Source organism: Equus asinus, chromosome 20 (genome assembly GCF_041296235.1).
Source record: "Equus asinus isolate D_3611 breed Donkey chromosome 20, EquAss-T2T_v2, whole genome shotgun sequence".
In the NCBI taxonomy this organism is placed as follows: Eukaryota; Metazoa; Chordata; class Mammalia; order Perissodactyla; family Equidae; genus Equus; species Equus asinus.
The window spans coordinates 12,799,444-12,823,967 of record NC_091809.1 but is presented as its reverse complement, the minus strand read 5'-3'; the positions used below and the strand labels follow the sequence as shown (position 1 = coordinate 12,823,967).

The 24,524-nt window shown below is 61.8% G+C and overlaps 3 protein-coding genes across 7 annotated transcripts in view; 2 read left to right on the top strand and 1 right to left on the bottom strand.

Moving 5' to 3' along the window:
• AP3D1 (adaptor related protein complex 3 subunit delta 1) overlaps positions 1-3,409 on the top strand; it is a 40,592-nt gene extending 37,183 nt beyond the window's left edge. For all 4 annotated transcript variants that reach the window (XR_011495877.1, XM_014845638.3, XM_014845639.3 and 1 more), the window contains one exon: positions 2,175-3,409. Coding sequence is in view for 3 of the 4 variants with exons in the window: in XM_014845638.3 (XP_014701124.2) it covers positions 2,175-2,270 (96 nt within the window). In the remaining variant the exon portion in view is untranslated. The remainder of the gene's footprint in view (positions 1-2,174) is intronic.
• A 1,030-nt stretch (positions 3,410-4,439) lies between these two features.
• Positions 4,440-7,110, bottom strand: IZUMO4 (IZUMO family member 4). The gene is made up of 9 exons (XM_070491060.1): positions 6,819-7,110; positions 6,653-6,733; positions 6,485-6,556; positions 6,084-6,110; positions 5,909-5,984; positions 5,673-5,720; positions 5,574-5,588; positions 5,251-5,268; positions 4,440-4,667 (listed from the first exon to the last, which is right to left on the bottom strand). The coding sequence occupies exons 1-9, from the start codon at positions 7,030-7,032 to the stop codon at positions 4,577-4,579; spliced, it is 642 nt and encodes a 213-aa protein (XP_070347161.1). The 5' UTR covers positions 7,033-7,110; the 3' UTR covers positions 4,440-4,576.
• Positions 7,111-7,591: 481 nt separating this feature from the next.
• Positions 7,592-23,903, top strand: MOB3A (MOB kinase activator 3A). 2 transcript variants are annotated; one of them, XM_014845644.3, is made up of 4 exons: positions 7,592-7,766; positions 16,184-16,729; positions 20,364-20,566; positions 22,492-23,903. In XM_014845644.3, exons 2-4 carry the CDS (start codon positions 16,309-16,311, stop codon positions 22,519-22,521), a joined length of 654 nt encoding a protein of 217 aa, XP_014701130.2. In that variant the 5' UTR covers positions 7,592-7,766; positions 16,184-16,308; the 3' UTR covers positions 22,522-23,903. The 2 variants fall into 2 exon arrangements, with proteins under 2 accessions (XP_014701130.2, XP_014701131.2); XM_014845645.3 differs by lacking the exon at positions 7,592-7,766 and adding an exon at positions 12,514-12,819.
• Positions 23,904-24,524: the final 621 nt, after the last annotated feature.

Here is a 24,524-nt window from a genome sequence, read left to right as displayed (position 1 = left end):
GGTCTGGCTTTGGCGTCAGGGCACTGAGGGTCTCGTTGAACGAGCCGGGGAGCTGTCCCCTCCTCTTGCGTTTCCCGGGGGCATTGTGTGTAATTGGTGTAGTTCTTCCTTCCGTGTTTCGTGGAATTCACCAGGGCGACAAGTGGACCCTTAGACTCAGGGCATCCTCTTGGTGGCTGAGCCTCCTGCACAGACGCGGTGTCTCTCTTTAGCCGAGGTTATTTTCTTTGCTCTGAAGTCCGTCTTGTGTGTTGTCAGTCTAGCCACTCCCGCTGTCTTTCGATTGGCATCTACACCGTGTATCTTTACTTTGGCCCTGTGTTTACCGTGGCGTTTGGAAGAACTCCTTGGAGACGCCCTGTGCGACCCGCCAGCCTCTTGCCTCTTACCGCGTGTGTGGAGAGCCTTTGCGTGGGAAGCGTTGCTGGTCTGTCTGGCTTGTTTCCTCGTGTTCCTCCTGTTTCCGTCCTCCGTCCCGCCCCTGCCGCTCGGGCTGAGCTGCGCGGTGCCGGCGTCCCGTTTGGATCTGGCTGTGCTGTTGGCGCTGGCTCCTGGGCGTTGTGTGTGGGGCCACGTTCTACGCACGCTTAGCTTTTTAGTTTTCTTGGAACTGACGTTTGACCACTTGAGTGGGACGCGTTGGTCCCTTGCCCGTCCCTCTGTATGAGCACTTGTCCTGTGCGTTGGCCTCACGGACATCAGAGACTCCGTCACGCCACGTCACAGTTGCTGCCCTCGCCCTGGACAGACAGCTCCCGGAGCCGAGGGGGCGGCCCGCTGCTCGCCTGTGGCCGCCCCGCCCCTCTGCGTGCGGCTGCTGCACGTCGTGTGCCGGTGGTCCCCTTCCCTCCGACGACCTTCCTCCAGCAGCTCCTGAGAGCAGCCTGGGGGCCGAGGCCTCGGTTTTCCTCGTCCAGTTGTTTATCTCCCTGCTCCTCGAGGTGGTTCTTGCTTCGATGGTCTTTTCTCTCAGTACATTAGAAACACGCCGTTTCTTTCGGCGTCCGTGGTCTCTGATGAGAAACCTGCACCATTATTCTTTTTGTAGGGCGTGCACCATTTTTCTCTGGGTGTTTTCCGGAGTTTTCTTTGTCCTCGGTTTTCAGCCATTTTTGACGTATCTGGGTGTTTTCTTGGGATTTCTCTCTCTGGAGTCTGCTGAACTTCTGGAATCCATGCGTTTGTCTTTTCAAAGTTTGGGAAGTTTTCAGCTATTAGGTACATAGTTTTTCAGCACTGCATTCTTAGCCTCTCTTCTGGGATCCCGATGGCGTGAATCTCAGACTTTTGTTGCTGTTCCTCGGGTCTCTGGGCTCCGCCCCTGCCCCTCCCCCAACCTCTTTTCCCGTCTGTTCGGGTTGGGTTATTTCTGGTAACACTCTGTCGAGTTCATTGACTGTCTTCTCTGTCTTATCCATTCTGCCAGTGAGCCCATCCGGTGAGTTGTTTATTTTGGTGGTTGTGTTTTTCAGAGCTAACACACGTGTTTGGTGGGTGTTTGGGTCCTCCGTTTCTTTGCTGAGATGTTCTGCTCTCTCTCCGTTTGGAGAGAGTTGTGCTCGCTCGTTGGAGCCTTCTTGGGATAGCTTCTTCCGACCTTGCGTCTCGGCCTGGGTTTGTCTTGTCCGTGGGAGCCGGGACTGCCCTAGCAGTTCTGGGTTCTGTCCTGAACGTCTGAACACGATGAGCCTGTGGGGCTCGCTGAGATCCTCTGGGGATGATGTGTCCGTCCACTCCCACAGCCCTTGTCCCGCTCTTCAGAGCCGCCTCCGTGCACCCCCGTGGGGCCGGCCGGTGGTCTGTCTTCCCGGCGTCTCTAGTGCGCTCCTTAGGCTGAGCTCCGCCCGTGCTCCGGTGGACCCAGCAGGGCATAAACCACTTGACGGCTCGCTTTCCCCACGCTCCACCCAGGACCTCCCGGGCCCTGCCACTTCTGGTCCTGTCCCCAGACCCGCAGGCAGCCGCTCCACGCCTCCGTCCCGGGTTTATAGCTCCTCGTGTGGGGGACACAGGCCAGCATGCTCGCTCCGTCTTACCCGGCGCTCCTTGTTTTGGTCGGTTGTCAGAGCGCTCGCCCTTGGAAGTATCTGGAAAACTGCCAGTGGGGGCGTGCAGCCGGGGGCGGTGTCTGCGTGTAGTGGGTGGGAACACTGCCCGTTGCTGTCCCTCTTCAGGGCGAGAAGTCCGTGTCGGTCGACGGGAAATGCAACGACTCAACGCTGCTGAGCAACTTGCTGGAGGAGATGCGAGCCACGCTGGCCACGTGCTGAGTGCCACCTGCGACCCGCCACGGAGGACACACGAGGGAGAGCCGGTTCCAAGTGATAGGTTTCTCTCTGTCGCATGGACTGCACCCAGCTCGGGCGTTAATTTAAGTCCACTGTCGTCCGTCGTTTAGACGTCAGGGTTTTCTGTTGCGTTGATTTCTCCTATCATCTTTTTTACTTTGGCTCTTCCCACTGTCTCTGGCGAGAAGCCCCGTTCCAGGCCTCAGAGCAGCAGGGGCTCCTGTAGCTGGAGGCCAACTGTGCACATGGCTGCAGGGGCTGCCCGAGGGGCGAGCGGGACCCCGGCTGGGACCTGGCGGGTCCAGGGTGAGGGACGTTCAGCCGTCGGGGCAGGGTGGCGCATCCTTCTGTGGAGTCATCTGAGTTCCATGAGCCCCAGGCACCCTGCCCGGTGGCGCGTTGTGGGAAGAGTGGGCTGGCTGCTCCCGGCGCTGACGTTCCCTGCTCTTCTGTCGGCCGTGGGTCAGGATCTTTCTCCCCAGGACACGGTGGGAAAGGGTCGTGCTGCCTGTCGTCCACTGTCTTCTCTGCGTCCCACCACCGTGTTCGTGTGCCGGGTGAAAAAGGGTGGCAGACCAGAGGTGGGGGGCTGCAGCCGAGGCGGGGGATCCAGCCAGGCCCCCTCCCGGAGCGGGACTGGACAGCCCTGCTCGGCACAGTGTCTCGTCAGCCCCACTGGGGTGGGTGGCAGAGGGCTGCAGCTCTGCCTGCCGCGTCTCGTCACTGAACACCCGCAGGGCCGTCCCTGCAGCTGCCGGGGGGCCAGTCCTGGTCATCGTCGCCCCAACAGCGAGGCACATGCATCCTGGGGCGGCCAGGCCCCTGAAATGCACCTCCGCCAGGGCGAGGGGACCCCGGCCTACCCCGAGACTGAACCTTCCTCAGAGATGATGGTCCTCAATGACGTTTTAACTTTTCCTTTTGATGAAAACTGTCACTTTAGCATGTAGAGTAATCTATTACAGAATCCCGTGCAGTGATTCTAGAATCTCGACATTGTATGATGTGTTATACAGACTTTATTTGCCATCGACATTCCCGTATACAGGAGAGAGACATATCACGCTGCTGTATGATTTTGTGTCAGGATGATTCAATAAACTCGCAAACACACGTCTCCATGTCGGCTGTCCTGCCCGGCCCTGCCTTCCATGGGGGTTTAATTCACCACACTTCCGCTGGCTTTGGTGACACCGTGTGGACAATGGACAGTTCAAGACAGGTCAGGCTGCGTGAGCAGACGGAAAGCCCAAATCAACTCCACTTTGAATGCCAAAGTGTGGGAGGGCGACGAGCCGGGCACAGACAGCCCAGGCTGAACCAGCTCAGGGCGCCCCACCAATGTCCCTTCCAGAAGACTGTCCTGTCCAGAAATGCTGGCCAGGAGGCTCATTCCCCGCTCTCAGTGGGAACACGTAGGCGCCGCCTGCATCCACACCGCCCTCGCCACCCTCGGGCTGCGCAGGCCAGTGGGGGGGCACCAGGAGCACCAGAGCCTGGCTGTCACCACCTGCTGCCAGCACGTGGGCCATGTGACTCCGCCACCAGACTCTGCAGTCTCCCCGGGACGTCCCTGAGGCTCCCCACACCATTTTCAACCATGCCGCATCTCCCCGACCCCAGACACGGACGCTCCCAGGGAAGCAGTGCTGGGTTCTGTCAGTGAAGCCGCTACGGGAGGGCGTGTGCAGGGCTGGGGTCCATCAGCTCTCGAGAGCCGTCCTGGGATCCCCTTGGACCCCCTTGGACGCAAGAGCAAGAGGGAGCTGGTGGGGAGAGGGGCGAGCGCCCGAGCCGGAGGCCTGCCTGGCTGGCGGCAGCTCTTCTGACAGAGTGGCCTCCTGGCGGTGCCGGTCTCCCAGGCCTCCCTCGCTGTGGTGAGCAGTCAGCCGCGGAGCACGCTGGTCAGCTGTGTGCCTGTCCACCGCTGCAGCTGCGCCTGGACTCACCGTGGAGGCTGCTGTCCGGCCAGCCTGCCCCGCCGTCCTGCCGGGACCCAGCCCTGCGAGCCCCCGAGCCCCCGAGCCCCCGCCGTTCTCCCTGCCCCACAAGGACCACTCCGAGATGAGAAAGGTCAGGGAGTTTAATCGTTCCGTCCAGTAGCTCTGTGGTCCCACTCGGCGTCAACACTATATACAAACCCACCTCCCCTCCTCCCGGCCGGCCCGGCTGGATGGCGGCGAGGACCCGAGGCAACAGCCAGGCTGCTCCGCACGTGCGGGCTGGGAGAGTCCAGCCGACTTGGCCCCGCATCACAGCTGGGGTGGGTCCGGCAGGCCTGGCGGCCGTCAGTGCTGCATCAGACACTCGGAAGCGTCTTCCAGAGTCAGGTTGGCCAGGTTTGGGGGCTCTAGACACGTGAAGCTGGGCGACACCAGGCTGCGGGGGGACACGGTGCCCTCAGTCCCTTCTCTCCCCTCCCTGCCATCCCCTCCCTGGGGGGCCTTTGTTGGGGCCTGGGCCTGTCTTCCTAAGTGGGGCATGGGATGGGCTGGACCCCAAGGCCTTGCCTGTTCTGTGTCCCCAAGACTGCACTGGGTTCTGTCACACCAACATCCCCACGACTGGGGTGTCAAAAGGGCATGGGGGGGGGGGCCTGCGCCAAAGTGGCCATAGCTTTGCTGTCTGGCTTAGGTACATCCCCACCCCCAGAGCCCACCCAGGTCCCTCCAGGTGGCTCACAAGGCTGGAGTGGTCCTGTGCATCCGGCAGCGAGGGGGAGAGGGACACATGGTTATTCACGAAGCGATTGCAGGGTGTGGTTGCAGAGGTGAGGTCTGGGGTGTCCCAGGTGCAGAGAGACCCCTGCTTGGCTGTGCTCGCCCTGTCCAAACCCCCTGGCCACCCCCATTGACCCGAAGGACCCCAGAGCACCGCTTCCCTCACCCCCCCATCCCCTCCCCTCTCCTCCCTCTGGAAGGCCAGGCCAGGGCATTGGAGGAGATGGGCCAGGGGGCTTTACCTCGTCTTGGTGTTCTGTCTGAAAGACACGACAGGGCCCCGGTTAGCCCCGAGCTTTGGGACTGAAGCTGTGCCTGTGGCCCCAGGCCCCTCCACTGGGGCACGCATCCATCCTGGAGCGCCCTCCCTCCCCAGCTCCGACCACAGCCCTGCCTCCCACTTGGGGCAGGGGTAGGACCAGATTCTACAGGGAATCTAACCAGAGTGATCGACCTGAGCGCACAGGACCAGGCACCACCTCCCGTGGCCCACCTGGCGCATACTCACCGGAGGATGCACACGCCGCCTCTGATCAACTCACTGGGGTTGGGGGAGGGGACTTACTTGTGCCATATATTTCTACAACGACAGGACAGCAAGTTTGGAGTCAGAAGCCATGTGGCCTCGGTCGGGGTCCCCTCCGAGCCCAGCTGCATGACTCACATGTAACGGAGGAGACCCTGCACAGCCATCTCCCACTGCGCCGACGACCTGCGGGGACACGGGGTGTGGAGGTGGCGTGGCCCCAAATTCAGGGGGCCAGCTAGGGGAGCTTCCAGCCCACCCTGCCTGCCCAGGTGGTGAAAGGCCAGGGGCCGGGGAGGCGGAGGAGGGGCCCCTCTGGGGAGGACCTCAGACCGCTCGGACAGCGGGGCCCTCAGCCGCCCGCCGAGCCCTACTCGCAATTGTAGCCAAAGCAGACGACGTGCGAGTCTGTGCAGTTGCTGCAGGAGATGGTCTGGTACTGGAAGACGCCTGCAACACACGACAGGCCGCGGCGGGCTCCCCTCGGCCTCCGGGGCCCCACGCTGCCACCGCCACCATCCCCCACGGCCTGGACAGAGGCGCACTCACCACAGTGACGCTGACAATCGATGCGGCCTGTGCGGGGACAAGAGCCCGGACAGCGCCGCCTTAGCAGACCCAGCCCGTTCCCGCTCTGGCCCACTCTCCTGGGCCTGCCCAAGAGATGGGGCAAATCACCAGGAAGCGTGACTTCCAGGGAGGTGGCATGGAAGGGTGGGGGTTATCCTTCAAGGCCCCAGGATGAAAGAGCCCCTTCCTCTGGGAGCTGCCCTGCTCCCCGCTTTCTGTCCCCAGCCGCTGCAGGCTCCGAGTTCTAACGCCGGCTGCATGGTGCACAGATTCCCTATTCACAGCACTCTAACCTCGCCTTGCCCTGGCCGGGGCCCCCAGCCTCGAAGGGGACTCAAATCCTCCTATAGCCCTGGGTCCCCCAGCCCTCGTTTGCTCACTTTCGATGATGGCATTCTGGATAAGGCGCACCTGCTCTCGGAAGATGTTTCGCAGCTCGTTGGGGAAATACCCTGATGGGGGAGGCGGGAGGAGGGTGGTCAGGCTTGGGCCATGGGCAGAGGCAGGGGTCCTGGGGCCGGTCGGCCCAGCTTCAGTTTCCACCTTACCCGGGAAATACATCTTCCCCTGGTACAGCACATCCATCTTCTGGTACACAGCGTTCGCCACCTGGTCCAGCTTCTCCCGCGCTGCGGGCGGAAGAGGCAGGTGAGCGGGCCGGCTGGGCCGGGGTCTGGCCGGGCCGGGGGTGCGGGGCGGGGCTCCGGCACTCACTGATCTCCGCAGGGATGGCCAGGTGCAGCTCATTCATCGTGTCCTGGCTCCAGTCGGTGAGCAGCGAGCCCGACACGGGGATGTCGCCTACCCACCAGGACTTGAGGTTCACGTGGTCGCGGTAGAAGTTGAACTTATCCGAGAAGTTGCTGTGGCAATGCAGGCAGCCGCGGGCCAGCGCCACTGTCAGGCTCAGGCACAGCAACAGGGCCATGCCGCCCCCGCCGCCCCGGCCCCCGATGGCTCCCGCGCACCAGGACCACCCAACGGCACCCCCGCGCCACGCCCCCCGCCGCCAGCCAACCAACGGCGCCCCCGCGCCACGCCCCTCCGCGCGCACTGACCAACCAACGGTGCCCCTTCGCCACGCCCCTCCGCCGCCAGCCAACCAACAGCGCCCTGTGCCACGCCCCTCGGCGCGCACCGACCAACCAACGGCGCCCTCCTCGGCCCCAGGCCCCGCCCCAGCAGAAGATAACTGACGGCTCCGGCTCCGCCCCCAGGCCCCGCCCACGAGCCGCCACTCCCAGAGGAAACTCCACCCACGGCTCGACCCCGCCCTCAGGCCGCGCCCCACGCATGCGCCCACGGCTGGCGTAGGCTCCTCCTCCACGCCCTGCCCCTGCTCGAGGCCCAAGCTCCGCCCTCAGGCCGCGAGCCTCCGGCACCAGCCAATGGCGTCACGGCCCGTCCCCGGTTGCCAGGCGACGGAGAGCGCGGCGGCTGGGCGCGCCCCCCTCGGGCTAGAAGTCCGCGCCCCGGCTCCGCTTCCGGGGAGGCCTCAGCCTGTAGCGGAAGTAGGGCCATCTGGGCGGGTGGGGCCGGGCGGGGCGTGTGCGGTGTCCATCCGCGGCGGGCGGCGGCAAGGCTGGGGCTGGCGGGCGGCCTGCGGACGGGGACGGGGACCGAGACCGGGGACGGAGGACGGAGGCGAGCGTGAGGCGGCAGGTGGGTCCTCTGAGGGGCGACCGCGGGCGGCGGGAGATCCGATCCGTCGGGAGGGGCGACCGCGGGCGGCGGGAGGTCTGATCCGTCGGGAGGGGCGAACGCGGTCGGCGGGGAGGCCAGATCCATCGGGAGGGGCGAAATCGGGCGGCGGGAGGGGGTTCTGTGGGCCCTCGGTGGCATTCGTGGTTACTAGTGTCCCTTTGGGGTCAACCCCGCGCCTTGTCCCCATCGCCAGGACCCCGCCTCCTGGTTGGGATCCAAATTCCTAGGATTTCGGGCCCCCCCCCAACCAGGGGCACCCCGGCCTTTTAAAAGCAGGCTTCTTGCTTCCTGGTGCCCAGAGTCACTGAGCCCTGGGAAGGACTGGGCCAGAGGTGTTGGCCGGGGTCAGCACACCTTGGGTGACCTCACAGCTCCTTTTTCTTAGGTATGTTTTACGCGTGACTGTATTTTATAAATGTCACTGAAAAGGGAAGGTGGGTAATTGGAAAACCCAGAAACTCACAAAGCAGAAAATGAGTGTGCAAGAGCCACTGTTAATTTTGGGGTGAGCGTCTTCCGGTGTTTGAACACGCATACCTCTCCCCCGTCGCATCCTTTTTTCGCAGTCCTATAGAGGTTTAATTGACATACAGTCGACGGCACGTGTGCAGAGCACACAGCTGGGTAAATTTTGACATGCGATGCCCCCCTCCCCGCCTGCCTGCACTTCTGGGTTTAAACTTGGTTCTGTTACACGGGGCCCCGCCAGCCGCTTCCTCATTCCCCCTCCACCCAGCCCAAAGGTCCGAGACTCTAATTAGCCCATTTCACAGACTCAGCGCTGAGTGGGGCCAAGGGTCCCACCCCGGCGGACATCAGGACAGGGCCCTGCAGCCTCGCATGAGCCCTGAGCCCCCGTGCCCCCGAGTTGACGCTTTCAGGACTAAGTGACTATTTCCCTGCGCGTGTCGTGGGTCAGGTTGAACCAGTGCACTGATGATGGAGTGGGAACCCAGCAGGTGAAGTCCCGGCTGCCCCAGCCTGCGCCCGACAGCACCCTGCTTCTCCCCTCCCTCCTGGGAGGCACCCTCTGCTCCTTCACCCCCAACAAGGCAGAGCCCCATCCCCGGATCTGAATCCAGCACCCGCCTCAAACAGCACCCGTCCCGTTGCCCCGTCTTCCCTCTCCTTCGGCTCCCTCGGGCTGAGCCGTCGAGGGCAGCAGCCGCTGGCCACACGTGGCTAATGAACCCTCGAAACGCGGCCGCTGCAAATTGTATGCACTATAAGTCAAACTACACACCGGGTCCTGGAGACTCGGTTTAAAGAGAAAAAAAGGGAAAACATCCCCTTAATATTTTCTATATTCCTTAGGTGTCGAAATGGTATTTTGGTGCTCCTGGATTAAGTAGAATATATTATTAATATTAATTACACCTGTTTCTGTTCATTTTTTTTTTACTTTTCAATGTAGCTACTAGAAAATTTGAAATTACACATGCGGTGCACGTTGTATTTCTAGCACCTTCCGTGGCATTGATTCCTTTCACACGTACATGTCCAACTCCCGCTTTCATCAGGTTCGTCATTTTCTGCTTCCTGTTTGTGGCTCCAGTTGTTTCTTAAGTGGGGTGAGCTCCTCCAAGACAACCAGCCAAATGCTTGGGGTGTCGTAATGATGAATTAGTGTTGGCTATAATTTTTTTAAATAGACTTTATTTTATTATTTTTTTTTAAAGATTTTATTTTTCCCTTTTTCTCCCAAAGCCCCTCTGGTACATAGCGGTGTATTTTTAGTTGTGGGTCCTTCTAGTTGTGGCATGTGGGACGCCGCCTCAGCGTGGCCTGATGAGCGGTGCCGTGTCTGCGTCCAGGATCCGAACCGGCGAAATCTGGGGCGGCTGAAGCAGAGCGCGCGAACTTAACCACTCGGCCACGGGGCCGGCCCCGAGACTTTATTTTTTTTAGAGCCATTTTAGGATCACAGCATAATTGAGTAGAAGGTGCAGGGAATTCTCATATGCCCCCTGCCCCATATATGCACGGCGCCCCCCCCCACCATTATCAACATCCCAGTAACCTCCTGGACACGTCATTGTCACCCAGAGTCCACCCTTGACATTTGGGTTCACTCTCGGTGCTGTGTGTTCTGTCGGTTGGGACAAAAGCGTGTCGTGTGTCCACCGTCATAGCACCATACAGAAAAGTGTCACTGCCTTAGGAACCCCCGTGTTCTGCCTGTTTGTCCCTCCCCCAACCGCTGAAACCACAGATCCTGTATGTCTCCCGGGTTCTGCTTTTTCCAGAAGGTTCTAGAGTTGGACTCACAGTGCGTCGCCCTCTCACCCTGGCTCGTGCAGTTAGTAACGTGCCTTTATGGTTCCTCGCGTCTTTTCCGGGCTCGATGGCTCACTTTTTACTTGAGGGGAGAGCGTGTCCTCATCCTCGAGTCTCCCGCAGAGCCGGGCGCCCCTCGTCCCTGTGACGGACGCGCTGAATTCGGAGTTCCCGTCTGTCTCTCTCGGCCCCAGCGGTTATTTTAGTCCCTCGGGGGGTTCACAGAAGGGCCGTCTCAGTTCCTGAACTCAGACGCTTCATATGCTAATATTTGCCTGCTCCGTGGGTAAAAACGCCCGAAGCCCGCTAGGTTCTGGAGAGTCCGAGTGAGTCACCCTTCCGGGAGCTCTTCTCCCATCTCCAGCGCTGCCTAAGGTGGAGGGTTCGAGAAAATCCCCCCACACCGCCGGCTGGGAACTGGGGTTTTTCCTCCGGGAAGTTTTTGACACGCCCCGGCTGGGGAGCCCTGTTTCTGAGTTCCTGGAATCTCGAGCTTCCGATTTCTTAAGCAGAAAAGGCAAGTGTGACTTAAGAAGCCGGGTTCTGGGAAAGAGATGGTCACTCTGGCGGCTCCTGTGTGCCAAGTAAGACACTCAGAGCCGGGTCATCCTCTGTGGGGGGCCGTCCTGGGCACTGGAGGGGGGGGTGGTTGAGCAGCATCCCTCTGGCCCCCACATACTCGATGCCAGGAGCGCCCCCAGTGTGACAACCACAGATGTCCCCAGGGTCCCCTGGGGGCAGGATGGCCCGGATGAGACCCATGGCTGTAGCTGGGAGCTCTTCCCAGCCCCCTGGGCAGCGGGCATGCTCAGAGCAGCGCCTCCTCCCCCGCCCCCTTCAGCCGGGGGTCCGTGCACACTCAAGTCCACATCCAAGGATCCTGCATTAACAGGAAGCAGGGACAGCCACCGAGGCAGCTCGGGGCCCGGCTCTGGGGTCCTACGCTTTCTGACACACGCGCCCCTGGTCCCTTCGCATGCAATGGCCTCTTCTGAAACCTCGGGCTGGGTCCTCAGAAGGAAGAGGCGTGTCCCCTAAGCGGATGCCACAACCACAGATGACCTCGCTCACATTTCTCCTCTCCGCCCCTCGGTGGGGTGCGGTTTTGTCAAACAGTGTGTCTGTGTTTGCCCCTGGGGTAAACTGCGGCAGCGGGCATAGGCTCAGCGTTCCTCAGCTGCAGGATCAACGGCTGCTCCAGGCGGTCCAGCACCCCACCTCCGTCCCCGGCAGCGTGGAGGCGGTGGACGCAGAGACCCCGGGTCCAGGACCCAGGCCCACGTCTGCCCTGTGGGCTCATAGTGCGCTTGGGGGTGGGTCCTTGCCACCTCTCCCAGCTTCTGGCGTGGCCGGCAGTCCTGGGCGCTCCTGGGCTTGTGGCCACATCCCCCCCAGTCTCCATCTCCGTCGTCACACAGCTACCACTGTGTCTGTGTCCAACTTCCCTCTTCCTACGAGGACGTCAGCCGCCGGTCTCAGGGCCCCCAGTCCAGTGCGACCTCCATAACTAATGACACCTGTCACGCCCTGTTTCCAAACGAGCCAGTTCACAGGACTTGAACGTGTCATTTTGGGGGACTCGATTCACCCCTAACGGGGGAACGAAGGGTGACAGCTGATGGGCACGGGAAGGGGGGCGGGTCCTTTGGGGTCATGAGAATACTCTGGAACTAGATAGTGGTGTTGGTTGCCCTGCTCTCTGATGTTTCTAAAAGCCATTGAATTATATACCTTAAAAGGTGGAATTTTGGGGCCGGCCCAGTGGCACAGCGGTTAAGTGCGCACGTTCCACTTCGGCGGCCCGGGGTTCACTGGTTCGGATCCCGGGTGCGGACAAGGCACCGCTTCGCACGCCATGCTGTGGCAGGCGTCCCACATATAAAGTGGAGGAATGTGGGCACGGATGTTAGCTCAGGGCCAATCTTCCTCAAAAAAAAAAAAACTGGAATTTACAGTATATGAATTATGTCTCAATTTTTTAAAAAAGACTCTCAGGACGGCTGGAATATAGGGGCTCCTCAACAGCACCTGGCTCGAGTGGCCCCCACAAACCGTACTTGCTGCCTTCCTACAAGTTGGGGAGCTTCACCCAGAAAACCAAGACACGAGGGCCAGACACCGAGACAGTGTGGGCCCCATGTGGCCCCGTAGGGTGGCGGGCGGCCGGCATGCACAGGGGGCGTCTCCATAGTGGAAAATACACATGTCGGTGGTGGCTGATGGCTCAGGGCCGCGAGCATCTTCCTGCCCGGTGCCTGGGCTGCCGGCCGGGGAGCCAGGGTTCGCAGGATCTAGAACATACGGGACCGGCCTCTGAGGGTGGGGCCTGGCCGCCGTGCCCCTGAGCCCTGGGGCAGCGTCCCTGCCATAGTGGCCACGGTGGCGCTGTCAGCGGCCCAGGCAGGATGTGGAGGCACCGGAAGGAAGTGGCGCTGAGCGGGCGCCCACTGCACCTCAACCGGAGGGTCACGCGAGGCGGTTGCTTAGAGGAACTGTGTTTTGTTTTGTTTTCAGAAAAAAAGAAAGAAAAAAAAAGGGCTGGGTGTGTGTGGCAGGGGAATTTTGTCATCTTACCTTGTGTCGCTCTAGAAGTTTCTAAGCGCCACACACATCTCTGCTGCGGGATGAGCCGGGGAGCCAGGAGCACTCGCTCTTGGCGTTGAATTTCCAGAAGGCCGCCCCCGCCGTCCTTGGAGGTGTTCTGGGAAGAGCCGAGGGACGGGGACCAGAGACGGTAACTGGGATGTGGGGGGTCGCCTCCGGGCCGCCCTGGCCTCCTCGGCCTTTCTCAAGGCAAAGGCACTTTCCGGTGGCCGGGCCCCCCCAGGGCTGGGGGACGTGTGTGTTTCCCACGGAGAGCTGTTTGCTTTTGACAGGAACTCGGCCCATCCAGGAAGTCTTTCAGAGAATCATTGCATCCACTTAAGACAAAAAACCCTCCCCCTTTCTGGGAAGAGCCAAAAAGGCGGGCAGAGCCTGCAGGCCCCCCGGCGCCCTGCCCCGTCCCCGGGAACCGTCCCGGCGCGTCCCGCCTGTGGCGTGCGCTGTGCGCGGGACAAGCTGTCGGCCTGCCTGGACCAGCCAGGGGCCGCCCCTGCTCCTGAGGCTCAGGCGGAGCTGCCGAGGGCCTGCTCACCCGCCTGGTGGCCCCACTCCCATCCACGCAGGCCACATGTGCGCAGGCGACCTTGTCGGAGGTGAAATTCCCCAAATCTTCCCTGGGGAGGACCCGAACTGGGCTGCGTTTCCCGCTGTGTCGGGATTGCCCTCAGGGTGGGAGGCTGCTGTGGGAGAAATCAGAGCCTGGAGGCGAGTCAGTGCATGGAGGCGGGGGCCGGGGCTCTGCGGCCCCTCCAGCCGGATGGGGGATGCGGCGCCCCCCTTCGTCTTCTCATCACAGGAGGGGGTTGACGTTCAGCCCCAGGGGAAGGCCGTCTGGAGGCCGAAGTAAGACTGCAGATGAGGAAGTGTCCCCAGGTGTTGGGTGCAGGAGAAACCAGGCAGCGGGCGGGGGAGAAACCAGGCAGTGGGCCGGCAGAAGGTTGCTTTCTTTTCTGTCGGCCCACAGGGAGTGTCTGTCCCTGGACCTGCAGCCGGGGTGGCCTGGGAGCCTCTGTTTGCAGGTTAATCGCCTGGGCAGTGAACTGTCACAGGTGGGGGCCGAGGGTCACCACAAGGCGCGTCCAGCACACATGCCCACAGCGTGGAGGGGTCCTGGGCTGCCCAACCCCGGGGACGCGGCCAGTCTCGGAGACGGGGGTGCAGCGGTGGCCTCTTGACATCAGCTCTTCCTGGGGGTCTGAGGCTGGGCTTGGGGTTAGACAGATGGAAACCCGAACAGCAGAGAGGTGGGGAGGGTGGAGGCACACGTGGCCCCGCAGAAAGGACCGGTCCAGGGTTCCCGCTCCCTCCCTCTCTGCCAGCCACACGAGGCCTGAAAGGCTGGCTTAACTAGTCATTAACTAGTTAGTACTGAGTCATTCTCTTCTAACCCAGTGGTTCTCACTAGGGCAATCCTGCCCCCAGGGACACCGGGCCATGTCTGGGGACATCTGTGGGTGTCACACTGGGGGAGCTCCTGGCATTGAGTGGGTGGGGCCAGGGATGCTGCTCAACCCCCCACAGTGCCCCGGACCGCCCCCCAGAGGATGACCCGGCCCCGATGTCGCAGTGCCGAGGGGGACCCGGCCTGGGCCTCGGTCTTCTTAGCTCTAAAGTAGGAATACCATTTCCCTCGAAGGTGACAGTAAAGTGCCTCGCCGGGTGTTTGCCAAGGTGGCAGGAAGTGACAACGGCAGCCAGGGCCCCAGGGCTGGCATTGGGAAGTGAAGGCACTTCTGGCCTGTTGATGGGAGGCCCCGTGTCCTCGGTCCAGAGCTCACATTGCCTTGAGCCCAAGCAGCCTCTCTCTGTTGAGGTCCTTACCGCTCGGAGTCCGCCTTGCCCGCACCGCTCGACCCGGGTCTGCCCTGCCGCTGCTGCCCCGGGCGGGGTCGGCCGGTGAGAGCCCTGGGTGAGCATTGCGTGGTGCAGATCTGGCCTCCAGAACACCCTCGAAGGCTCCCAGGAGACGGAGCCCGGCCTCGCCGGGAGGGAGTTCTCGGGGTCCCTGAAGACGGAGATGGGGCCCAATGCAGACACAGGGCGTCCAGAACTTTCTGACGAGGAAGTTGGGCTGTTCAAAGCCCCTAAGTTGGCAATGATTTGCTACAGAGCGTGCCAGGCCTGGAGGGGCGGGCCACCGGGCCAGGTCACAGGGCAGCCGCGAAGTCCCGCACTTTGAGCAAAGAAGGAGCGGGGTGGGTGTGGCACTGTTCTCGTGGCTGGTCCTTTGCGTGGGCTCCCGCCGTGGGCCGAGAGCCACTTCCCCTTCCCCTCCGCGACTTCTCCTTCCGCGACTGCTCCTCCGGTGACCTCCCGGGGGACCCCCACCCCCACCCCGCCGGCCCCACGACCCTGCCCTCCCTTCTGTCCCTTCCGGGTCCACGCTGGGAGGGCGTGTACCCCAGGCCTGCAGATGGAGAGCCCGAGGCGGCACCGTCATTGTAGCAGAGCCACGGTGACCAGGGGGTGACACAGCCCCGGTGGGGACAAGACTCTGACGAGCTCGTTGAGACTTTAGATAGCGTCCTGGGGCGCATCGTGTGCCCCGGAGTCCATGTCCACCCGTTGATGGGGTCTTTGCTGATCTCATCGACGTGGTCAGGTGGGGTCATGCGGGGTTGGGGCGGGCCCTGATCCAGGGACGAGAGACATGCAGGGAAGACAGACCACAGGGAGTTGTCCCGCCCGTTCTGGAGCCAGCGCCCTAATCGGCGTCACGGGGCTGGGTCCTTCGGAGGCTCCGAGGGGGCGTCTGCCCCAGGTCTCCTCCGGCTCCCTGTGCGTCTGTGTCCTCGCTTATGAGGACACTCATCCTTGGATTTAGGGCCTCCCGGGTACTCCAGGATGAGCGCATCCCGAGATGCTTAACTTCTTCTCATCTCCAAAGACCGTTTTTCCAAGTAACGTCCCATTTGCAGGTCCCTGGATGTGGCATCTCCTTACGGAGGCCACCGCTTAGCACACTGTCCCCTTAGCCAGTGCGCACGGTTCGGCTCGCCCTCTCTCGCTTTATGGAAAGCCTCTGGGCCTGGGGAGGGGCATGCCGGCTGGTCTGGGTTGTCAGGGGGCCCATCTCAGCGTCCTCTGCCCTGAGGACACTGCACTGTCCCCGAGGAACTGGCACCCTTTCCGTGACACTTAAAATCACGAGTCCTGGGCCGGCCCGGTGGCACAGTGGTTAAGTTCACCCATTCCGCTTTGGCAGCCCAGGGTTCACTGGTTCGGATCCCGGGTGCGGACATGGCACTGCTTGGCAAGCCATGCTATGGCAGGTGTCCCACAAATAAAGTAGAGGAAGATGGGCACGGATGTTAGCTCAGGGCCAGGCTTCCTCAGCAAAAAGAGGAGGATTGGCAGCAGATGTTAGCTCAGGGCCAATCTTCCTCAAAAAAAAAAACCACAAGTCCTGGGACGCATTCCCCTGTCCGCCCCCCATGCTTCCAGAACGGGTTTTGCAGGAACGGGTGACGATGCTCCCTCCTTCTGCCTTCCAGATCTTGAGGAGGACCCGGGGGCCCTGTGAGCTGCCCGTCGCCCTTCGGCCGACAACGCGCGTCCCGCCCAGGCCATCCCCAAGGAGACATCGCAGGGGAGCGTGCCGGGAGCGTGGGCGGCCACGATGTCCAACCCCTTCCTGAAGCAAGTGTTCAACAAGGACAAGACGTTCCGCCCCAAGCGCAAGTTTGAGCCGGGCACCCAGCGCTTCGAGCTGCACAAGAGGGCGCAGGCGTCGCTGAACGCGGGGCTGGACCTGAAGCTGGCGGTGCAGCTGCCGCCCGGCGAGGAGCTCCACGACTGGGTGGCCGTGCACGTGGTGGACTTCTTCAACCGCGTCAACCTCATCTACGGCACCATCAGCGACGGCTGCACCGAGCGCTCCTGCCCCATCATGTCCGGCGGCCCCAAGTACGAGTACCGCTGGCAGGACGAGCACCGCTTCCGTAAGCCCACGGCGCTCTCGGCGCCCCAGTACATGGACCTGCTCATGGACTGGATCGAGGTGCAGATCAACAACGAGGACGTCTTCCCCACCAACGTCGGTGAGTCGGGCACGCCTGGCGCGGGGTGGGCTCCCGGCACCCGCGAGGGGCCTCAGCGATGGGGCGGGTATGCGACAGTGGCGCCGAGCGGAGAACAGAAGGGACCAGCCAGGCCCAGGCATTTAGTACATTCACAGAGTCCTACAACTATCAGCTCTGTCTAGTTCCGGAACATTCCATCGCCCCAAGAGGAGCCCCATCCCATCAACAGTGCCCCCACCCCCTCCCCAGCCCCTGGCCCCCACGAGCCCGCTCTCTGTGGATCTGCCTGTTCTGGACGTTTCACGTCAATGGGGTCACACGCCGTGTGTCCTTCTGTGTCTGCTTCTCTCCCTGAGCGTCGTGTGTTCAGGTCCGTCCACCTGCAGCCGTGTCAGGGCCTCGCTCCTCTTCACGGTTGCGTCATGTTCCAGTGGGTGGGGGGACCACATCTTGCTTCAAGTTAAGGATCTTGAGACGGAGAGGTTATTCGGGATTATCCGTGTGGGCCCTCAGTGTCATCACAAGGGTCCTTATACAAGGGAGGCACAGGGAGATTCGACACGCACGGAAGAGCCGAGGCGATGGGGCGGTGGGAGGAGGACAGGGTCCCGAGCCCAGAAGAGGCAGGAGATGGCCTCTCCATGGACCCCCGGGAGGAACCAGCCCTGCCGACGCCGTGACTCCAGCCCAGGGAGACTGACCGGGGCTCGGCCTCCAGGACTGTGGAGGGACGCCACGTGGAGTCAGTGGCCACTGGTTGGAGCGGCCCTGGGAGACCCACACGGGCATTGCTCTTGTTCGCCATCAGCATCAGCACCGCGTCGCAGAGAACCTGCCAGTGAACGGGCTCCGGGCCACGTCCTCAGGGGTCTCGGGCCCCAGCGCCCGTCGAGCCTCCGCCCCTCTGGCCCCCTCGCTGTCTGTGTGGTGAGGGGGCCGACCCGGGCAAGGCTGTCCCACAATCGGCACTTTCCCAAAGCACAGACTCCGGCAGCCCCCTGTCGGGTGGGCAGGCCCGTGTGCGGCCCTGGCGTCCGCCTCTGCACGTGCTCCCCATCATCCTGACTCACAGCCCCGCTGGCACCCCCGAAAGTCCTGCCGGCTCCCGAGATGTCTACACCCCAGAACTGGAGACCCTGAGTGCCGCTGGTCTGCTCCTTGCTGTGAAAGGTGGATCTCTTAATTTTCCCAGAGAAGAACCTTCTGGAAGGCGAGAGCATGTGCAAATGGCAGACTGCACGGGGCCACCCTGCGGGCATCTAAGGCCAGTCCTCCTGGCTGTCCGGCCCTGGGCCCCTGCCACGTGTACATCCCGGCTTCTGGGGCTGCTGCCGCCTCCCTTGGGGTCCCACCTGGCCCAGGCCGCACCTTCCTGCCCTGTTCCCCGGGGCCAGCTTTGCAGGCCCCCCGGCCTGCTTCGACCCCTGGCCAGCCCGCGGAGTGTGATGCTCCGCACAGAGGCCAGCGTCCCTGCTTCTGTCTGTGGTCCTTTCAGGAACCAGAGCCTACGGCCGCCCCTCAGGGTTAGACCCGCAGTTGAGCAAAGAAGGGACGGGGTCCAGCTTGTCTCCTGCGTCCCACTCGGTGCCAGTCAGGCTGGACGTGCATTGAGGCCCCAAGACCTGTGCTCTGAACACTAGACCAGGTGTTGGTGACCTTTTCCTGGAAAGGGCCAGAGAGTAAATCTTTCCGGCTTTGCGGGCCAGATGGTCTGTGTCTCGACTCCTCAGATCGGCCGTCATGGCCCTCAAGCCGCCGTGGACACTGTGTCAGCAAACGGGCGGGCCGTGTGCCAATAAAACTTTATCTACAAAAACAGGCGGTGGGCCGGATGGGCAAGCCCTGTGCGAGCATTGTCACAAAGGTGGGCAGTGGCGTCCTGGAAGATTCCATCTCTATGCTCCCCGCCCCTAGTCTGGCTGCTTTAAATGGCTCCCCTTCACCCAGCATCGCCCTTGGTGGCGCCTACACCCTCGGCCCCTGGGAGCTGTGCGGCAGCATCAGGCCCGGGGTCCCCTAGGCTGGTGCCGAGCCCCCTCCGTTCTGCCTGCCGTGGGCCTGCCGTGCTCTCGGATTCTGTAACCACTATTCGAGGACCTTCGTGCATAGGGATGACCACCCCCTTGAGGTGACCGTCCCCCCACGTGGCTTTCAAAGGTCTTCAAGGACAAAGTCAGATCGACAGAGAAAACTCAGACACCTCTTTGATGCTGAACGAACCTTCTGCAGAATTAATCCCCCGGGAGCCCTGGGCCCCGTTCACAGTGACACGAAAACGTCCCCAGCGCTGGGGGCGGCCGGAAGGCAAGTGCCATGAGCCGTGACGCTCGGTGACGTCCTCCGTCCCAGTTATGGAGGGGAGCGAGACAGCAGCAGCGAGGACGCGCAGCAGCCTCGGCCGGTCCTCACGAGTCTGCTCTCTCAACGTCCTGGACCTTTCCTGCTGCTGGGCGGCCATGTGGGCTCCGCTGTGTCACCTTCCCCGGGCCGGGTGCTGGCTGTGGACGCCTCGTGGGGACCCTTCCCGCATGGGGACCTCCGGCACCTGCTTGGGTGTCGCTGGGGCTGGTGCTCAGCCGAGCGTAGGCCCCAGAGCACCGTGCCGTCCAGTGCTGACGTCCCCACCTTCCGGAAGCCTGGGCCTGGCACACCTTGGCTTCCCCCGCAGTCGGTGACATCTCTGTGTCCCCACCACGCCGTTAGCTGGTGAGCCCCTCTCTTCAAGGACGGGGGAGTCTGTCCATCCTGGTCCCGGGCGCCCCGTCTGGTCGGATCGAGTGAACACGGGGCTTCCGTCTGTCCTGTGGGACGAAGAGGCCATGAGGTCATGGTGGGTGGGGGTGGCAGGAAGGAGCACATGGGGGCCCCAGCAACGAACTGTGCGCCTGGATCGCCAGGGTGGAATCTCACGCGGTGTGGGTTTTACTGCAACTCAAAACAATAAAGAAATAAAACGGTATCAACGTCAACGACAGGAGAAAAACTGCCACGTGGCGGATGCGCGCAGTTAAGCCGCGATGAGCACCCTCCAAGGAAAATGACATTAGCAAAACAAGATGGGGAGAGAGGAATACATCAAGAGGAAAATTTCAAATGTCAAAAAATATGTTTTTATAGGTTGTCCCATTCTGTTAAGAAAAATAAATGAAACTAGAAAGACGCACGCACGGCAGCCCCGGGGCCGGACTCCGAAGGGGGAGAGCACGTCCCTAGCTGGCCGGACGCGGGTGGGACGGGCCGGGGAGGGAACGCGCTGGCGCCAGAGGCCGGCCGGGCTGAGACGGAGGAATGTGGCTCCCGGCACCTTCCCAGCCACTGTGGGCGTGACCTACAAGCCACGGCTGGCCTGTCCCGCAGGCATTGTTAAGCAGCAGAGGTGGCATTTCAGAGAGGGCCCCGGTCGCTGCAGGAGGGGAGCTGGAGGCCACAGTCCCAGAGAAAGCGGCCCCTGTCTTCCTGGGACAGACCCGGTGCCTCCCGCTGCGTTGACACCCGCCTTCTGGAAGGAACCTGGGACGTAGGCTGTGTGACCCTGGGCTGGTGTCTCAGCCTCTCTGAGCCCCACGAGTTCGCGCCCGGGCGGCGCCGCAGGCGGGGAGCCGGGCTGGGAGCGGCATGTGCTGAGCGGCCGGCCTCTCCCTTCCCCCCGCAGGCACACCGTTCCCCAAGAACTTCCTGCAGGTGGTGAAGAAGATCCTGTCGCGCCTGTTCCGCGTGTTCGTGCACGTCTACATCCACCACTTCGACCGCATCGCGCAGCTGGGCTCCGAGGCGCACGTGAACACCTGCTACAAGCACTTCTACTATTTCGTGCGTGAGTTCGGCCTCATCGACACCAAGGAGCTGGAGCCGCTGGTGAGCGGGTGGGGTGGGGCTCACGGGGGTCGCTTCTGTCCCGGGCCTGGCCTGGGCCACCCACCTGCTGCTGGGCGTTGGGGGCGCAGGTGCCCCCTGGAGGGGCCCCGGAGATGGGGAGCTCCTTCCTGCAGCTGCCCCCCTCCCCTGCAGGAGAAACTGAGTCTCCACAAACTGGACAGGTGCTGAATGCCCAGCAGCCTGGTAGCCGGTGTCCCCATCTCCCATACTCTCCTTCTCTCTGCCTGGCAGGAGAGCAAGGAATGATTTTTTTTTTTTTTTTTTTTGTGAGGAAGATTGGCCCTGAGCTAACATCTGTGCCAGTCTTCCTCTATTTTGTATGTGGGTCGCCACCACAGCATGGCTGAACAAGCAGTGTGTAGGTCCACACCCAGGATCTGAACCCGTGAACCCCAGGCTGCCAAAGCAGAGCGAGCGAACTTAACCACTGAGCCACCATGCAGGCCCCTATTCTTGCTTTTAATTGAGGTTAAATTAGCATAACTTGAAATTACAATTCAGTTGGCATTTAGTGCAACCATCACTTCTAATTCCAGAACATTCCACCACCCCATCCTCATTAGCAGTCACTGCCCCCCCCCCAGCCCCTGAGAACCACGACCCCACTTTCCATCTCCGTGGATTTGCCAGTAGGATGGCATTGACCCCACCCTGGAGATGGGACGACTCAGGTGGCCAGGGCGGCTCACTGGGACCCCCCATCACACAGGCCGGGACATGGAGCCGATCCATGGTGGACGTCCGATGCTTCCCCAGTTAGGACACAGGACCTGTGAGGTCAAAGGGCGGCAGCTGGCTGCTCTCTCAGGGCCCTCCAGCCACCCCCGCTGCTCCCGAGGGTCTAGAACATCCCCAAGGGGGCCCTGGGGGCGGCGTGTGAGAACTTGGGGCTGGTGCGTAGAGCCCCCAGGTCATCATGGGGGGCTGGAACGTCCGCGTCCCCCTCTCTGGGCGTCTCCCCAAGCTTGGATGTTTTGGAAAATTGCTAGAAACATCATCACATAGCTTTTCCATGTTTCAGTAAACACTTTTCCACAGCTAAAGTCATAGTACGCGTGTTTATGGGGGGAGGCATTTTACTCTGGTGTGATGGAATGTTCTGGAACGAGAGAGAGGTGGAGATTGCACGCCGTCGTGCGTGTGAATGCACCAAGTGTTTGCTTTACGACGGTTAATTTTCTGTGACTCTCGCCTCCATATACTATTTACCAAATAGTAAAAATTGTAGCGTCCAGCTTTGCGATCTGCTTGCTTGTTTTTGAGTTCATGTCAATCCCGTCATCGTTTCTCCCACATGGAGGCTCAGAGTTCTTTCTGGAGACAGCCAGGGAATAAAGTAATAAGTTGGTGGCTGTCCCCGGGGTTTTCTGTACGTGGAACGGGCCGTGTCATGGTCCGGGCAGCTGTCCTGCATAAGGAGCTTTTCCAGATCATTCCCGTTGGATGTGACGTGATGTCATTTGTGAGGACAGATTGCCAAGGCTGGGGTCACAGGGTCTCAAGGTCATCCTACGAGTATTCATCTTTATTTCCAGGCTGCTTTCTAGAAGTTTCTTTCCAGTGTCCGATCGACTGTACAAGGCAGGGGCCGGTAATGTGTGGCCCCCGCGCTGAGTGCCTGGTTTCATGAATAAAGTTTTATTGGCACGCGGGCACACTCGGTGGCTTACACATTGCCACCACTGCTTTCCCACGACCGGGCAGAGCCGAGCAGCTGGACAGACGGCGTCGCCCGCCCGGCCCTTCCCGCCCCGGTCCCCAGCGAGCCATTGTCTGTCCATCTTCTGTGAGGTTGGCGTTAGATCGGGCCCTGGGTCCCTTGAGACCGAATCCCCCGCTTTTCGGTTTGTGTGATTTCCGTCGCCTCCTGTGTCGATGCCTGACGTCCTGCTTGTTCTCAACAGAAAGAAATGACCGCACGGATGTGCCACTGAGAGCCCCTCGGCCCGCTGTCACCAAGGCAGAGCCCGGGGGACACCCCGACGGGAGGGCCACGTCTCCGGAGCATGGACCCGTGTGTTCTAGGCCAGCGTCAGGGCGAGCTCGGAGCTGTCGGTGCCCCGCTGACCCCCCGGGGCCGAGTCCCCTCTCCGATTCCCAGGTGGCCGCCGGGGGACGCTGCACAGTGGCGCCCCGGCCTCCCTGAGCGCTGTCTCCACCGCCGTCCAGGAAGGAGGGGGTTGAACTTGAACTCTGCGATGCCGTGTGCTGTGAGCCACCGGGAACACCCACTCTGTCTGTAAACCGCTGGCATTGACCGGGCGGCCCCCCAGCCCCTCCGCCGACCCCTCCCTGCGGGGCAGCGCGGTGCCTGCACGCCCGGGGCCCCAGGGCCGCCTCCCGGGCTTGGGAGCCGCGGGTCCCCATCGCTCCTCCGGCAGCCGCGGGCCTGTTCCACGAGAGGTACGCCGTGGCCCGCTTCCGTCCCCGCCTCGTCTCGCTCTGTCCACTCTGTCCCTCCAGAACGTTGGCCCCGCCTGGCTAGAGCTCCCCATGCCTGCGCCCCGGGTTTCCTGTGGCCCCTTCGTGTATCAAAAAAGATGTAATTTTTACACAGTCACCAGCGACCGCCTTGAGACGTTGAGGGCCAAGGCTCTCAGCCAGACATAGTGCGCCCTCTCGAAAACCGTGCCCTCCCGCTTACGGATGACCCTGTGACCCCAGTGCGCCTCCCGCGCATCGCCTCTTCCAGGTTTCGAAGCTGAGTTGTGCCTAACGTTTGGCTGGAATTGGCGCTTCCTCACAGGCCTCCTGCTTTCTGTCAAAAGCCTTTGTGTGCGTGGCCCTCCGTGGTCCCAGGACCAGACTCCCAGCACTGTCCCCCCGTGGAGCACTGGGAGGTGTGGCCGGGGCTCCCCGCGGCCCGCACTGAAGGGACCACGGCAGCCGCGCCCTGTTCCCGCGCAGCGTCCTCGGTGGCCCCTCGCCAGGGCAGCCCTCCCTCCCGGACCACAGTGACTCCGAGTGCCTCTGGGGGTCTGGGGTCCCGTCACCGACACCGACCAAGTGCAATTACCGTGACCTCTGCCTCCATCCTCCCAGAAGCCACTGGGGTCCAGCTCGGAGCCCCTGGGAGATGGACCTGCAGGACATCCAGAAACTGTCTGAACGAATGTAGCTCCTTTTAAATGCAAAACCACAGCCGAAGGCCATAACCACTGTGTCCCCCAGGGTCGCCCGCTGTTCCCCGTAGCCCGGCCACGTCGGGAAGGTGGCCAGGACCCCGGGGGGCAGGGAGGGCCCCATCCCCGCGCTCCTGTGCCTGTGGGTGCCCCACATGAACCTCAGAATAAATTGTGCCATGTTCATACCCTCAGCTGCTGCTGGTTGTCTCTGTTCTCCTGCACGAAGGCCTGGCATTGGGACACGTCCCCACCATTGTCACCAGGGTGCCCTCGTCCCCAAGGGGCGAGGAAATCTTAGATGTCCCAACGGTTTATGGCTCACCGAAGCGCCCCAAACAGGAGTACACACACAATATAGGCGGGATTCAAATTTCCTGGGGTGCGAGGTCGGGGGTGATTGGGACAAAGTGGGAACCAGGCTGAGAAACGCCGTGACGGAGGCGTCCGCGTCGCTCTCCTGTTTCTGTTCGGAATGAGTCCCTTTTGGCCCTTTCCAAACACAATTTTAACTCTTTGCCTTTTGCTGTGTAAAAGAAGTTTCCAGAGAACTTTGAACCGAACACAGAAGAGCAGATTGAGAGGGGAAAGAGCGAGGAGGGTTTTCTGTCCCAGCCGGTTACGAACGAGCCTGTGACCCTGGACTCGTGATGAATTGACCCTAAAACCTTTTTCTTGTGTGTGAAAAATGGGACCGACTCCTGACGCTCAGGGGTAACGATGTCGCAGTTCCAGGGGCCGACAGCAGCCCGTGCCGCGCAAGAGCAGATGGGGAAGGGCGGCCTGGAGGACACGGAGGTGACACGGAGCCCTGG

What these genes read in the sequence shown, in the direction of transcription:
- IZUMO4 (XM_070491060.1), bottom strand. Translation starts at nt 7,032, where the DNA reads ATGGCCCTGTTGCTGTGCCTGAGCCTGACAGTGGCGCTGGCCCGCGGC. An exon ending in GGCCATCCCTGCGGAGATCA is followed by an intron (nt 6,734 to 6,818) that starts GTGAGTGCCGGA and finishes TTCCGCCCGCAG; the next exon opens with CGCGGGAGAAGCTGGACCAG. An exon ending in TGCTTTGGCTACAATTGCGA is followed by an intron (nt 5,721 to 5,908) that starts GTAGGGCTCGGC and finishes GTGTCCCCGCAG; the next exon opens with GTCGTCGGCGCAGTGGGAGA.
- MOB3A (XM_014845644.3), top strand. Translation starts at nt 16,309, where the DNA reads ATGTCCAACCCCTTCCTGAAGCAAGTGTTCAACAAGGACAAGACGTTC. An exon ending in CGTCTTCCCCACCAACGTCG is followed by an intron (nt 16,730 to 20,363) that starts GTGAGTCGGGCA and finishes TTCCCCCCGCAG; the next exon opens with GCACACCGTTCCCCAAGAAC. An exon ending in CCAAGGAGCTGGAGCCGCTG is followed by an intron (nt 20,567 to 22,491) that starts GTGAGCGGGTGG and finishes TGTTCTCAACAG; the next exon opens with AAAGAAATGACCGCACGGAT.